The sequence below is a fragment of the Typha latifolia genome, chromosome 6 (genome assembly GCF_019914945.1).
Source record: "Typha latifolia isolate L0001 chromosome 6, TyphaL0001v2, whole genome shotgun sequence".
Classification (NCBI taxonomy): Eukaryota; Viridiplantae; Streptophyta; class Magnoliopsida; order Poales; family Typhaceae; genus Typha; species Typha latifolia.
Genome location: NC_133091.1, coordinates 8159349 through 8173813, shown reverse-complemented (window position 1 = coordinate 8173813; position 14465 = coordinate 8159349). Strand labels below are relative to the sequence as shown.

Sequence of the window (14465 nt, the reverse complement as noted above, 5' to 3'; positions counted from 1 at the left end):
AGAGCTCAAAGATAAAGCCGTAATCAAGAAGCAAAATAGCAAAATCAAACCGTTAAAATAGCTTCAAAGGGCTAAAACTAACTGATGGTGTTAGAAGATTACTAACACCAAGAATAACTCTCTGAGAAATGAACAACCTGGGCCAGCCTCCCAAGTGCAAAAGCTGCCATCTCCTTAAGTTGTATGTCTGGAGACTGGAGCATCTCAATTAGTGGCCGGACTGCACCTCGCTGTACAATGTGTACCTATTGACAATGAGAAGTTTCAAGAAAAGGATATAACTTAAGATATGGCATCCTTTTTTTGGAAAGAACAAATAGATATTTAGATAAACTAAAGCACCTTGCAATCTGAATCAGCAGAAGCAAACTGGCCCAGCAATAAAGCAGCCTCCCTTTGGCTCTCCGTACAGCATGAACTGCCATCCAATTTGTTAGATCCAAAAATATTGTAAATAGGGAAAAAGTTACTATTGAACGAGTTAGGTGAACCAAAGCAGTTGAATAAAGAAGCAGATCAAGAGAAAACAACAAAATAATGAGATCTTAACAAGTTAATTAGCAAAGAAATTCCAGTATAACATGAGAAAAGAAAACATTGATAATCGCCTCTATATTACGACTGCCCTTCTCATGTGATTTTTACAATGATATTCCAAAGCTTATGTAAAGAAAACTTTCAGTAAATTTGAGTATTACATATAGCATAGGAATTCACAAGTTGCATTTCAAAATGTGGCAGATCATTAGTCATAAAACAACAATTATTAGTCTGGTCATTATATTAAGAATACATACAAAAAGGATAGCAATCCAATCAATAAGACAAACAATTTTGTGTGCATGCATGTGTGTGGCAACTTTCACATTGTTGTCAAGCAGCCTAACGCAACCCTTCTCCTTTATTTGAGCTTGGGAACTGCTGGTGAAAGATACCATACTAAGCGAAATATAGCTAAGTTACTAATAATCTTGAAGACATTTAATAAAGTTTAATTTAGTTAAATGTTATTTCCTTTGCAGTTAATATCATTTTACTAAGGAAACACATTCGCCATAAATTTCATTACCATTTTCAACTTGGCAGAAACACATCATTCTTTCCATGGTTTTAACTATCAATTTCTGAATTAGGATTTACTACCTAGAAAAATTATACATATCGGTCATATTAGTCATATCAATCGTTTCAGTATCAATCTATTTTTTAATTACCTAAACTCAGCAAAACTATTATAAAATGTAAGAAATCTGAAAATTTTAGAAAAAAATAATAGAAAAAATAGGGATATGCAAACTATTAAAACAAGATCCCTCTTTCCTCCTGCTTTCTTTATTTTTTAGGATAATTACACGTCGATCTTCTAAATTATTGTCCATTTCCACATAAACCCTTATTTACTTTTCGTGACATATTGCCCTCTTAAGTACGAAAAAATTCTAAAATACTCCCTTTCTACTGTAGTGGTAATCATATAAGGCTGCTATTGCAGCAACAAAGGAAAGAGGTAGAGAGAAAGGAGAAAGGGGAATAGAACAAAAAAAAACAAAAGCGAGAAAAGAAAGATCTGTCGGAGGTCGCCAAAGATTGAGGAAGCCAATAGTGAAGTCCACTATCTGTCGAGATCACAGGCTATGTCATGCAGAAAAAGCGTGGGTGAGAGAGGAGAGGATGAGAGAGGACAATAATAGGGACATCATTCATTCCTGCAAGATAGATATAGTCTAACCAACTCAAAAAAGTCAAAGTGAGTTGTACTAAATATGGCCTAGAAAGGGCGAAACTCGCCCCTTTTGGTCAAACCAATGGTCAATCTGTATCGAGATTGGCCGAAACTTCAATCCCTAGTTTCTATTTTAACTTTACCATGGTTAATAACATTTTCAAAAGACCCTTGTAAGGAAATACGGTTGATTTAGTCGATCCCCGACCCGAATCACCCAAAACGAAGGGCTAATACAGCCGATACGTATCATATTTTAAGCACTTGATCCTAAAACCAATACCTAGAACCTTGGAAAAATCAATTATAGAACAAATGAACAATGTGATTTTTGAAGCTCACAAAGAGCCTCTCTAACCCTTTCAGATATGTGGTACGTGATAGCGACCTGAGATATCTAGAGAAGATATTTTAAAACGATGATGAGGTGAGCTATAGATGCGAGATAATATAGATGATAGTTTAACCAGATATTGAGTTGTACTAGTATTTGATATTTGTACTCTTTTGTATTAGATGATTTAGATATTACAGGTCGAATCATAGTGTACTCTTGTATTAGTTATTTTAGTTATATCTTGATGATTTGTTGTGACTTGTGTGGGTCCTACCAGATTATGTAGTGGTCTAAAGTATATTATTGTGGACTGGGATATTCATATGTTAACAGGTTTATTTGGTTAATAGTATGATTTATTTGGTGATGGATTATGTGATCATGGATAGATTAGCAGGTTTTATTTGATGATGTCATGATTATATGTGCACAGAAGACTATTTGTGCGTGACAGGCCCCACCCGACCTGTCGTATGCACCGCGCGTGCCGTGTGGGCGCGTGTACGTACACGTGCTCGTGACAGGCAAGGGCGTTACAATAATAATTTTGGCTACCATCAACACCTTTATAGAGACTAGCCAACAAGCCAAAATAGCAATTATTAACCCTAATTCTAGTGGACTCCCGCCGATCGCATTTGAACGCGCCCGATTACGTTCGAACGCACAAAAGGCATTCATTATCGATGCAAATCTGATGCAAATATTCGAACGCACATTTCACGTTCTCTGTTTTTGCGAACCTAATGCAGGCGTTCGCAAAGGTGTTCGAACGCACTCCCTTCCGCATTCGAACCCGACCTACAGAAAATTTATTTTAATAAAAATAAATAACTAATACAATAAGAAAAGAGTCTAACAAGGTGTATCAATATGAGAAAGCAATAGTCAAACATCCTAAAACTTGACGAGAAACTAGATTGTTACTAAAGCAACAATCATTTATCTATTTAAGAAATAACAACGATGATGCCAACTTTATAAATTGCTAATTGTACCTCAATAAACCAATCACCGGCTGTAAAGCTCCTGCAACGAGAACTTCCTTTTTGATATTTGGGGATGAATGAACCAAATTTCCAATTACACCAACCTAAGATATAGCACAGAAACAAGTAAGGACATTATGTCAATAAAAGTGGAAAACACAAGAAAGAGAATATGCACATACTTGTACAGCAGAAAAATTATATATTTAGATGTTTCATGTTACTCTTAAAGAAATAGATTCATTGTTTACTCATCCTATGAAAGATTAACAACATATCATGGTAAATGAAGGTTTGTTAAACATAATAATCCATGCAATTAACTAGAGAAAGATACAAAAGAAAAAAAGATTGGATAAACCTACAATCTCATGGAAAGAGAAGATTTGCAAACTAATGATCTTTTTGAGAAGAACATATGAAAAATCAAATAGATCCACCATCAAAGATGTCTACCTTTATCAACGAAGATAATGTTTTCTAATATCTCCCGTGATGCATTTATGTATTTATGTTGCACTAGACAAACAAACCATTGCAAATGGAGTATAGGTTGTTGATGTATTTATGTACTTACGTTGTACTGGCAGAATGAAATGCCTTATATAATACTATAATGTATAAGTATTTATGTGCAGTTTTTAATGAAAAAAACCAGAGTTCATTGTAGCATGGTATTAGGTAGAAGGCCCTGAGCTTGAATGTTGCCATGCCTTCCTTGCCAATTAAATTAAAAAAATAAACAATACCTACTTAAGTCAAGTCCTCTTCTTAAGCCTATCAAAAATATCTAGAACTCAAAAGTGAGATGAAAACCATTATTTATTGTTCTCTAACCACCTAAGGCCTTATTTGCTTTGAATTTAGGAACTCCTCCATGGTTCAGGGACCTTTAAACTTGTTCAATAACCAAACATCTTTTTATCTGATATGATTCGGACTTCACCAATATCGTCTCGAGCATGAATACACTTTAGAGATGTCTTTGTTTCTGATTTTAGTGTTTAATTCTAAAAAAAAATAAGTTTTCTGTATGTCGCATTCGAATGCGGGTGGACTGCATTTGACCGCGCTTGTGAACGCCTACATTTAGAGAGTGCGAATTGTGCATTCGAACGCGCCTACGAACGCATGCATCGCATTCGCACATCGCATTCGAACGCGGTCGACGAAAATCTACTGTTTTAGGGTTAGTAATTGTCATTTTTGAATTGTTTGGTTAGCCTCTAAAGGTGTAGATGGCAACCATAGAATCATTATTGATGAATTGAGTTTTTACCCTGCCTCCTTCGTCTTCTTCTCTCCCGCTCTCTCGTCTCCCGATGACGCCGCTTCTAACCTCTCCTCCCCTGAATTGAGTTTTTGCCCTAATCCTTCCATCACCCATAACCCTTTCACCACCACTTACTCACCGGTGCCACCCCATTAACGCCAGTCCTCCACCATCCACCATCATCTAGGATCTCGTGCCTCCATCCACGGATCCTAAGACAGATTACCCGACGTTCGTCCACTAATCGGATGATATCTCGAGATCTCGACATCTGATTCGCTTGAAACTTGATTTGTTGGAAAGCTTTTTTCCGGGGCTACAACATATCAAAATCTCACATCGATCCGACAACGACATCTTTCGGGATCTATTTCTAAATTTTTGTATCAGATCCTGTCCATATCTGAAAATCGGAATAGATCAAACCTTCGCCAAAAAGGAGAGATCGTATCAAGCTGGTAAAAGAGCAACCGTTCCTCAGACACGCGCTTCCTATGACGACAACCAGAGCCATGACTATACGGTGAGATGATGAAGAAGAGATTCTCCCAATAGAGGAGGGAAAAACGGCTGTGGAGACTTCCATCTGCGGAACCGCCCGACCAAATCGGAATACGGAAGAGCCTAGTGTTCAAGCCGTGTTAGGGTCTCTTTCCGAACAAATGGCCATCAACAACCAGATGATGATGGACATGATGCGGGAATTACAGGCGACAAGGGAAGCCATGGCGAACGAGAATACACCATCGACCCCATGACGCGAGTCCACTCTCATGAACCCGCCGCCACCGGTTCAGAATTTGCAACCATAAGAGCCACTACTGCCCCCACCCTATGGGCAGAGATGAGCAAGGATGGTTCCACCAAGCCCAGTTGCAGGTCAACCCATCCGTCAAGCGAACCACTATGGAGATCACCTTGGAAATCTAGATCCATGGGCGGGACAATACGAACCGAAACCGCGATGAGTTAATCAAAATCAAAGGAAGGATCATCAACCATTCATGGTGCATCCTCCTCCGGTTAGACAAAGACTTGAACATGATCCGGATCGAGACAACGGCATCCGTGGGCAAATCGTGCGTCCCAAATTCCCCAAGTTCAAAGGTGGTGATCCGATCGATTGGTTGTATAGGGCGGAACAATTCTTCGCATACTAGGGTACAACGGAAGAATATAAGGTGACACTTGCGAGCTTCCACCTTAAAGATGTGGCACTTCATTGGTTTCGAGCAACTAATGCCAATGAGGCTATCAAAACTTGGGCTGACTTTTGCGCCGATATCACGTGGCGATTTGAAGCGTCGGGGTATGAAGACTTCGATGCTCTCCTCTTAAAATTGGTACAAAAGACCACGGTTAAGGCATACCAAGAAGAATTTGAGAGGATAAGTAGCCGATGCCAACCCCCATGGACGGATCGCCGCTTCAACAGCCAGCACCTTCATCTCCGAGCTACGAGAAGACATACAAGCCAACGTGAGAGCTTTAAGGCCTAGAACCTTAAAGAAGGCCTTCGAAGATGCGGTGCTCATGGAAGACAAACACCAAGCCATGAAGTTACATATAAAACAGAATTGGACGAGCCAAGGAAGCCGCAATTAAGCTCAACCAACCATAGCAGCAGGAAATGTTACTGGAGTACCAAGAACCGCTGCTACAATGGTGCCTCCTCGAGCACCCATGAAGCCATTCCAAGATGTGAAGAACGCACCTAGAGGTCTGAGACGAGCACTCACACCTACTCAAGTGGAGGAACAAAGAGCCAAAGGCCTATGCTTTCGTTGCGATGAGAAGTTTGTACTCGGACATTGTTGCGCTAAACCGATGGGATCGGTTATGCTAATAGATGGATTGGAGGATATGGAGGAAGAGTTTGCAGCTGAAGATGAAAGTGTAGCTGGACATCAAGGAGGAGTAGCTGAGGAGCAACTCGTGGAGGACATGATAGCCGAAATCTCCCTCTATGCATATTCAGAGACAGCCACACTAAGGACTTTGCGGGTGAACGGTATAATCAAGACAACTATATCGAGAATTTTGATCGACACCGGATCCACCCACAACTTCATTGACAAGAGGCTTCTTAAAAAGATTGGGCTTGAGTTGAAACCCACGGAAGGGTTCGACGTGACGATTAGAGACAGTACCACATTGCGGGCAGATTTCATTTGTGGAGGTGTGGAGTTGAAGGTGCAAAGCCAATTTTTCACATTGGATCTTTATCCGTTAGCCTTGCGAGGTGCCGACATTATTTTGGGGACTCAATGGCTTCAAAACTTGGGGTCGATGACATTTGATTTTACAAGCCTCACATTGACATTTTGGAGGAATGACCAGAAAATGCTGCTGGATGGAAGTCGGCCGCTGTTTGAACTTCCAAACATAGGGGATGCAAGGGAGCTCGCTTCTTTCTCGGCGCCCACATTTTCTTTCTTCTCGATCCTGCGGAGAGCTAGCGCCGAGGATAGTGATCTGATCCGACTCATGGAGGAGCTGAGAGAGAACCCATCAAGCCATCTTGAGCACGAGGAGCGCGACGAGTTAGTACTCAAGTGCGGGTAGATCAAGGTACCTGGAAACGAAGAGCTACGGAGACTATTGATAGCACACTTCCATGATACTCCTATAGCAGGTCATGAAGGGGTATTACGTACTTACAAGCGGCTGGCCCAAAACTGTACATGGACAGCAATGAAGACTAACGTGAATAAGTATGTGCGTGAATACCAAATCTGCCAACGAGTCAAATCGAAGACACTCAAGCCCAGCGAGCTGTTGCAACCACTGCCTATACCGGAACATATTTGGGAGGACATCTCCATAGACTTCATCGAGGGGCTGCCGGAGGTTCAAGGACAATCGGTGGTGTTCGTTGTGGTGGATAGACTGAGCAAATATGCTCATTTCATAGCATCAACGCACCCGTTTTCAGCGAAAAAGGTTGCTGAAATTTTTGTTCGGGAAGTGGCGCACTTGCATGGAATGCCTAAAACGATCGTGTCATACCGGGATTGTATCTTCATCAGCGAGTTTTGGTCCGAGTTCTTTAGATTGCAAAGGACTCAAGTCAACCTTAATTCAGCTTATCTCCCCGAAATGGATGGCCAAACCGACGTGGTGAATTGCGGACTAGAGCAATAGTTGCGATGCTTTGTGGTGGACCGACCAAAGCATTGGGTCAAATTCCTTCTATGGGCCGAATGGTCATACAATACCGCTCATCACTCTAGCATCGGCATGACCCCCTTTGAGGCATTTTATGGGTGTACTCCCTCTGTCTTACGTGCCTACGATAGACTCGCGGCGGCGGATAGGACCGAGCTCGACTTGAAACTTGCTGATCGAGATGAAACCTTGAGACGGCTCAAGATTCACCTATCAACAGCCTAAAACCGCATAAAACAGACTCATGACAAAGGTCAGCGTGAGCGAGAGTTTGAGGTGGATCAATTGGTGTTCGTTCGAGCTCAACCATACCGGCAATCCACATTGAGGCCAATTTTAAACCAGAAGCTAGGTCATAAGTACTATAGTCCAAATCGAGAATCCATCCGATTTTCCATGTATCGGCATTGAAGGCCTAGATCAGGCCTAACCATGTGGTGGGTTCGGCCTTGCTCGAAGCAATGGAGGAAGATGGCTCAATTAAACCGATCCGAGTCTTAGGCTATAGGAGAAGATGCCATAGATCCATATTGGAGACTGAAGTACTGATCGAGTGGCTAGGCAAGTCCACTGACGAGTCTACTTGGGAGCTAGAGTTAGATATCATAGATCGCTACCACAATTTCAAACCTTGAGGACAAGGTTGCGGAAGCGTGGTAGATTGATACAATTCGAACTTCACCAATGTCGTCTCGAGCATGGATACACTTTAGAGATGTCTTTGTTTCTAGTTTTAGTGTTTAATTCTAAAAAAAAATAAGTTTTTTTGTATGTCGCATTCGAACACGGGTGGAGTGCGTTCGAACACGCTTGTGAACGCCTACATCAAGTTCGCACATCCAGAGAGTATGAATTTTGCGTTCGAACGCACCTTCGAACGTTTGCATCTCGTTCGCACATCCAAAAAGTGCAATATATGTGCGTTCAAACACGCACGGTCGACAAAAATCTACTATTTTAGGGTTAATAATTGTCATTTTTAAATTATTTGGTTAGCCTTTAAAGGTGTGGATGGCAACCATAGAATCATTATTGATGAATTGAGTTTTTGCCCTGCCTCCTTCGTCTTCTCTCCCGTTCTCTTGTCCTCCGGTAACCCCGCTTCTAACCTCTCTCAACCGGCTAATCACCCTAGTCCCTTAGGGGCGGCCCTCTCCTCCCTTTTCTTTCAATCTATTCATCACTTGCCCTAATCCTTCCATCACCCATAACTCTTCCACCACCACTTACTCATCGGTGCCACCCCATTAACGTCGGTTCTCCACCATCCACCATTATTTAGGATCTCGTGCCTCCATCCATGGATCCTAAGACAGACTACTCGATGTTCGTCCATTAGTCAGACGATATCTCGAGATCCCGACATACGATTCGCCTGAAACTTAATTTGTTGGAAAGCTCTTTTCTGGGACTACAACATATCAAAATCTCACGTCGATCCGACGGCAGCATCTTTCAGGATCTATTTCTAAAGTTTCGTGTCAGATCCTGTCCAGATCTGAAAATTGAAATAGATCGAGCCTTTGCCAAAAAAGGGAGATCGTATCATTATCTTTTTCATATCTAATCAAATTTACTTTTTAAATATCAAGACTAAAAAATAAGACTAACTAATCTAGTTCGAGGCTTAACATCAAACCAAACAAGGCCTAAACTTTTAGGTAACATTCATTGGTGCATTAAGGGGTACTTATTTATAAATGAGGCCTTGTTTATGCACATTTTGAAAACAACAACCTATTTATATATATTATGGCAAGCCTTGCATAAGATAAGTCATGTGATAATTTATGCAAAATTTTATTGAAAATGGAAGGGTGTGATAAGGGAACGTGAATTAAGGATAAGGAAAATAGTAACCCATTTACCAATCTATGATATTCGAAATAACAAATATATCCACATAAAATAATACGTATAATATCTTGCTATAAACTAATAAATATTATTTTAAAATATGAATAAAAAGAAAATATTATCAAAAAATAATATTGCCTTTACCAAAATAATCTTTTTAACATTTTTAAGCACAAAAATATCAAATGTAATTATTAGTTTATCATTATATAAAGTTATTTCATGATAATGATTTCAACAACACTTTTGTGATATCATATAATATATTTTATTGATAGTTTGGCATTTAATCATTATATTGTATAAATTAATTTTCTACGCTTAAATGTATAAAATAGATTAGAACTAATAAATCTCATAGAGGCAATATTGTAATTGACATAGAAAATAACCAACATCTTGTCCAAGGTAATAATTCTTGCCAAATCAAGCAATAAGATATGCATAAACTTAACCAAGTACCCAATTTGCATATAAAAAATCAATAAACATATTCTTGAATAACTTTACTCTCTAACCAAACAAAGCCTTAGAATAGTTAGTTAGTTAAGATAGTAAATGAAAAATGATTACTTTTTCAATGTGAGACTTAAACTCAAGGAACAATTCATGGAGCTAGAGTGAGGATGATTACACCTTTCATGTTCAATCTTCTTTTCTCAGTCTTACTTTCTCAAGCATAACTTTACCTTAAGATTGTCTATGCTTGATGCTTGCAATAATGGCTGATCCATGCTCTCGATTGTGAACTTGCATGATTGCATCATAATTTTCTCAAATTCAACTAGAAAAAGTAGGACCAAAAGTAAATTAATCTGAAATATCTAATTTGATATTAGCCCCCTAGTTACTCTTCTGCCTTAGATAACCAAGCTCTCATTCAATGCTCCTCTGAAGATAACCCACACAACTAAGTGAGAAACTTCAATTTCTAAAGCCTATGTTAAAACTTACCTTACCTAATTCACTTAAAACACTCCCAATTGTTCAATTAGCATTTCCTAAAACTCTGGTATAAACCTTGTGGACCCCATATTATTGCTCTCTGGAAATATCTTAAGCTACCTTTCATTGGACCCCGTAGTTAGTCTTCCACCTTAGATAACCAAGCTCTCATTCAATGCTCCTCTAAGGATAACCCACACATTTCGATTTCTAAAGCTTATGTTAAATCTTACCTTACCTAATTCATTTCTTAAAAACTCCCAATTGTTAGATTAGCATTTTCTAAAACTCAGGTATAAATCAATCTTGTGGACCCCAAATTATTGCTCTCTCAAAATATCCTAAGCTACCTTTCATTGGTCGTCTCAATCTCCAGAAATTCAACCCTTTCATTTGAAACCTAGAAAATGAGTGTCTTGTAATTCTCATGTTTTAATGTGATCAGCAATATAAATATATTAGATAATATATATAGTAAGACACCCTGTCCTAGTATTAGTATCATCTCATTATTTTGAATGTCGATTACTCGATTGTCATTCAAATATAAAGAAGACCTCACCGCCTCATAGTGAATAGCAGCATCCTCAGATCGAAGCATGAGAATTAATGTTGGAAGAGCATTACATTCTACAATCTGTAAAAAGGAAAAAGATCAAACAAAAACCAAAAATAATGAGCAATATACATTTGAAATCAGTAAATAGAAACTCCAAATCAGCCAAGGCACTGACCTGGTTCTTGTTTTCATCATTTTTAAATGCCAAAGTCCGAAGGGAGCCTGCAGCTGCTCTCTGTACCTTTAGATCCGAAGATTCCAACAATTCAACCAAAGGTGGTATTCCTCCCTCAATTCTGAAACAAGGAAGCAATCTAAGTATAGCTATACACATGACACTGATGCAAAGAATCAACAGTTGTGCAAGATAATATGAAAGAAAACCTGACGCAGGTCTTTATATTGCTATTTTCATGAGCAAGATTAGTTATTGCATCAGCCGCTCTTCTAATAACACTATTAACAGCCCGAGAGTTGGAACCCTTCTTATGCCTTCTCAGGAGATTCACAAGCAGAGGCAAAGCACCAGCATCAACTATAAGCTGTTGATGTTCAGGCTGTTGCAAAAAAGGAAATTTCAGTATAACATAAATTTGGGGAGCATTTTAAGCCACTAAATGCACATACAGTTGTAACAGGTTGATCAATTGTTGAATTATAAACATTAAACTATTAGGTCATGGTTCAAGTGTACTTATATTGCATTCAACTTAAGAACTAAACCTAAACTGTGATGAAAACTTGTTCTTTCTTACAAAAATATAAAATTACCATAAGAAGTATTTATCAACATAAATGACTTCCCTTTTGGAAATTCTCCTAACCCTCCTCAATAGATGATGCGGGTTTGACAACCTAAACATTAAGTTCCACGAGATCTAAAGATGGCAATGAAACAGAAACAATTTTGGCCTTAACCAGAAAAGTGCTGAAGAGATTATCTCGTCTGCCAGCCAATACCTTCACGGCGAGAAGACCAAGGGCAAAGGCACTTCCCTTCTCTACCTCATGCTCAAAGGGTCTCTCTCCCTCACCCACAGAGGGCGGTTCCTCCAAATGCCTCACAAGCGCCGGCACCGACCCTCCTTCCACGATCACATTCACAACCTCCTCTACAAAAATCAACATACATTCACCAGATCTATCAGATAAACAGTAAAATCACAAATAACTAACCCAAAAGAAATGGACTATTTTGCGAACGGTATACTTGGGATTACCGTTCTTGGCGAACTCGGCGAGGGCGTGAGTCGCGCGCTTGGCGGCGGTGCGATCTGAGAGGCACCAAGAGAAGCTGCTCTGGAGGATCTCCACTTGTGCCCTAACCTCTCGCGCCAAAGCCTGATGCGAGTGACGGCAGCAGATCTCTCCCTCCCCACCCTCCCCTTCCCCGTCCTCGTCCTCCTCCTCCGACCCCTCCGCCGCCACCGCCGCGTCCTCCTCCAGCTTCCTCTTCTGCCCCTTCCTCCTCTGGCGCTGCTGCTCCTCCTCCATGGAAGACGAGAGAGCTTGGACTCAAAGGAAGAAGAGCTTAGAGACTTGAGAGGCAGGCAAGGGTTTCACTTCCCTGCTTTATTTTGGTTTTTCCGGTTTTCCCTCTGAGGGCTTGAAGTGTCAGGGAGGGGGTGGGTTGGAGGAAAGAAGGGTAGTTTGGGAAAATTACTGACGCCCCGCTGGCTTTGTACTGACCGGAGTTTATGCGGAAATTTGCGGAAGTATCCACCCCGCGCTCTATCTTTTGGGCTTTAAAATTTTTTAAAATATGGGGGCTCGGTAGTGAGTTCCGCGGGAGGTCCGACCCGTGCGGTGGTCAGTTAGGATACGACGGATGGATTGATTATTGGATTTGGAGGGTAAGTGCGAATTCTTGCAGTTAGTGCTGCTCTCTTATGATGGATGAAGTGGGTCGGGATCATCACGAATAGTCTTATCGTTTCTTGCTGCAATAATTTGGTGGGGCTGGCTTGAATTTGGCTATAATGACTAATGAGCATCTTAAGATAATACCTGAATGCTAGTTGTTGTGGGTTCATTTGGAATAGACCTATCATTTTCTGCTGCAATAGTTTGGTGTGGTTGTCTTGAACTTGCCATAATCAGCATCAATATAAGATTAGGAAATGCTAGTGCAGGAACTTTGAATAGTAAAAAATAGGGCCGTCAAAAAAGCCCATGTGCTAATGAGGCTCGAGGGCTCAGCTTATTAAGAGTTTGGCTCAATTAGGGCTCGAGTATATATATAACATTAGATCTAAAATTGAACGAATGATACATATATATAATCTAAAACATATAAAGCCCTAGTTATTTCCTTCCCACCCATCCCACTTGTCATTTTGCCCAACTCCCCCTCCTCTATGGCTCCATCTATGCCCTCAAGCTTCTCAACTCCCCCTCCTCTTCCAACATTCGTGACGCTGCCTCCCTTAAGATCCTCCTCCACACTAATTTCCTCTCCATCGTTTGTTGCTGCACCATCTCTCCCTTCCCTGTTCACTGCCATACTGACTTCCCCGCCCCAATCGGGGTGTCGCCTTATTCTCAAGCTTGGGACGACACATCCCTCGACTCCCTCCTTCGTCACTAAGGTTGCTTGAGTGAAGACAAATAACTTCGGTTTTAATTTGTTATCCTCTTTTTTTCCTTGAATTGTGGTGGATCTCGCTCCTAGTGCTACACAACTACTGCCTACTGTGGCCACCTCTCATATAACACAAATGAATAGTCATCTCCTCTTTCTTGTAGATGTCCTTGATCACATCCATCTACTTTCTTGACACTTCTTTTTTAATGCCAATATGTATTATCTGGTCAAATCTGATGTTTTTTCTACAACCTTTTTTGTTTCCCGACATTAATCGGCAAATCTATGTATGACTATGAGATTAATCTAACCAAAATTTAGTATTGTTTATGAAATTAATCTGACCAAATCCACTCCCATCGCATCGTCCATGGCTCTATGACGACATCAAGCTCTTCAACTTTCTCATCAACATTGTTGCGCTTTTCAACATTCTCATCAACGTTGTAGTGCTCTTCAACCTTCTCATCAACGCTGCCAACGAGGTCAAGATCACTAACTTAGATGTTGATAAGATCCTCATCGAGCTAATGAGCTAAGCTTGAGTCGAGCCGAGTTGAGTCGAGTCGAGCCAGCCTTTTCTAGCTCATCTCGACCTCAAGCTGAGAAAATATTGGTGTTGAGCTAAGCTGAGCAAGCTTTAGCTTGCTCAAGCTCCGCTCGTTTACACCCCTAGTTAAAAAGTTGAGGATAGTACATAACTAATATCACTGAATAGATGCATAGGTTTAGATTTATCTCTTCTAAATACAAACATCATTAAACTATTTCATAAAATAATCTTTCCACTACTCAAAGTAAAGAGATTGTGTTTTTTAGTGTAAGGGGTAGCGCATGCAATAACATTACTAGGGCTGTTAAGCTTGATGAGTGGCTCGAGCTTGGCTTGGGCTCAGCTCGGCTAAAGCTCGAGTCCGGCGTCGGCCTCCTCTTCTTCGTCCACTCTGTTGGCTTCCTCCTCCTCCTTCATTCACCATCTCCTCATCGTCGCCTCTTCCTCCATCCATCTCCAACTCCTCCTTCGGTAAGC

At 40.5% G+C, this 14465-nt stretch overlaps 1 protein-coding gene across 2 annotated transcripts in view; it reads right to left on the bottom strand.

Annotated features, from left to right (window-relative positions):
• Positions 1 to 12583, bottom strand: part of LOC140790834 (ARM REPEAT PROTEIN INTERACTING WITH ABF2) — a 30360-nt gene extending 17777 nt beyond the window's left edge. For both annotated transcript variants that reach the window (XM_073141123.1, XM_073141124.1), the window contains exons 1-8: positions 12072 to 12583; positions 11812 to 11963; positions 11236 to 11408; positions 11027 to 11147; positions 10855 to 10929; positions 3059 to 3153; positions 343 to 418; positions 138 to 245 (exon numbers count right to left, since the gene is read on the bottom strand). In XM_073141123.1, the coding sequence (XP_072997224.1) occupies positions 138 to 245; positions 343 to 418; positions 3059 to 3153; positions 10855 to 10929; positions 11027 to 11147; positions 11236 to 11408; positions 11812 to 11963; positions 12072 to 12345 (1074 nt within the window). In that variant the 5' untranslated portion in view covers positions 12346 to 12583. The remainder of the gene's footprint in view (positions 1 to 137; positions 246 to 342; positions 419 to 3058; positions 3154 to 10854; positions 10930 to 11026; positions 11148 to 11235; positions 11409 to 11811; positions 11964 to 12071) is intronic.
• Between the last annotated feature and the right edge of the window lie 1882 nt (positions 12584 to 14465).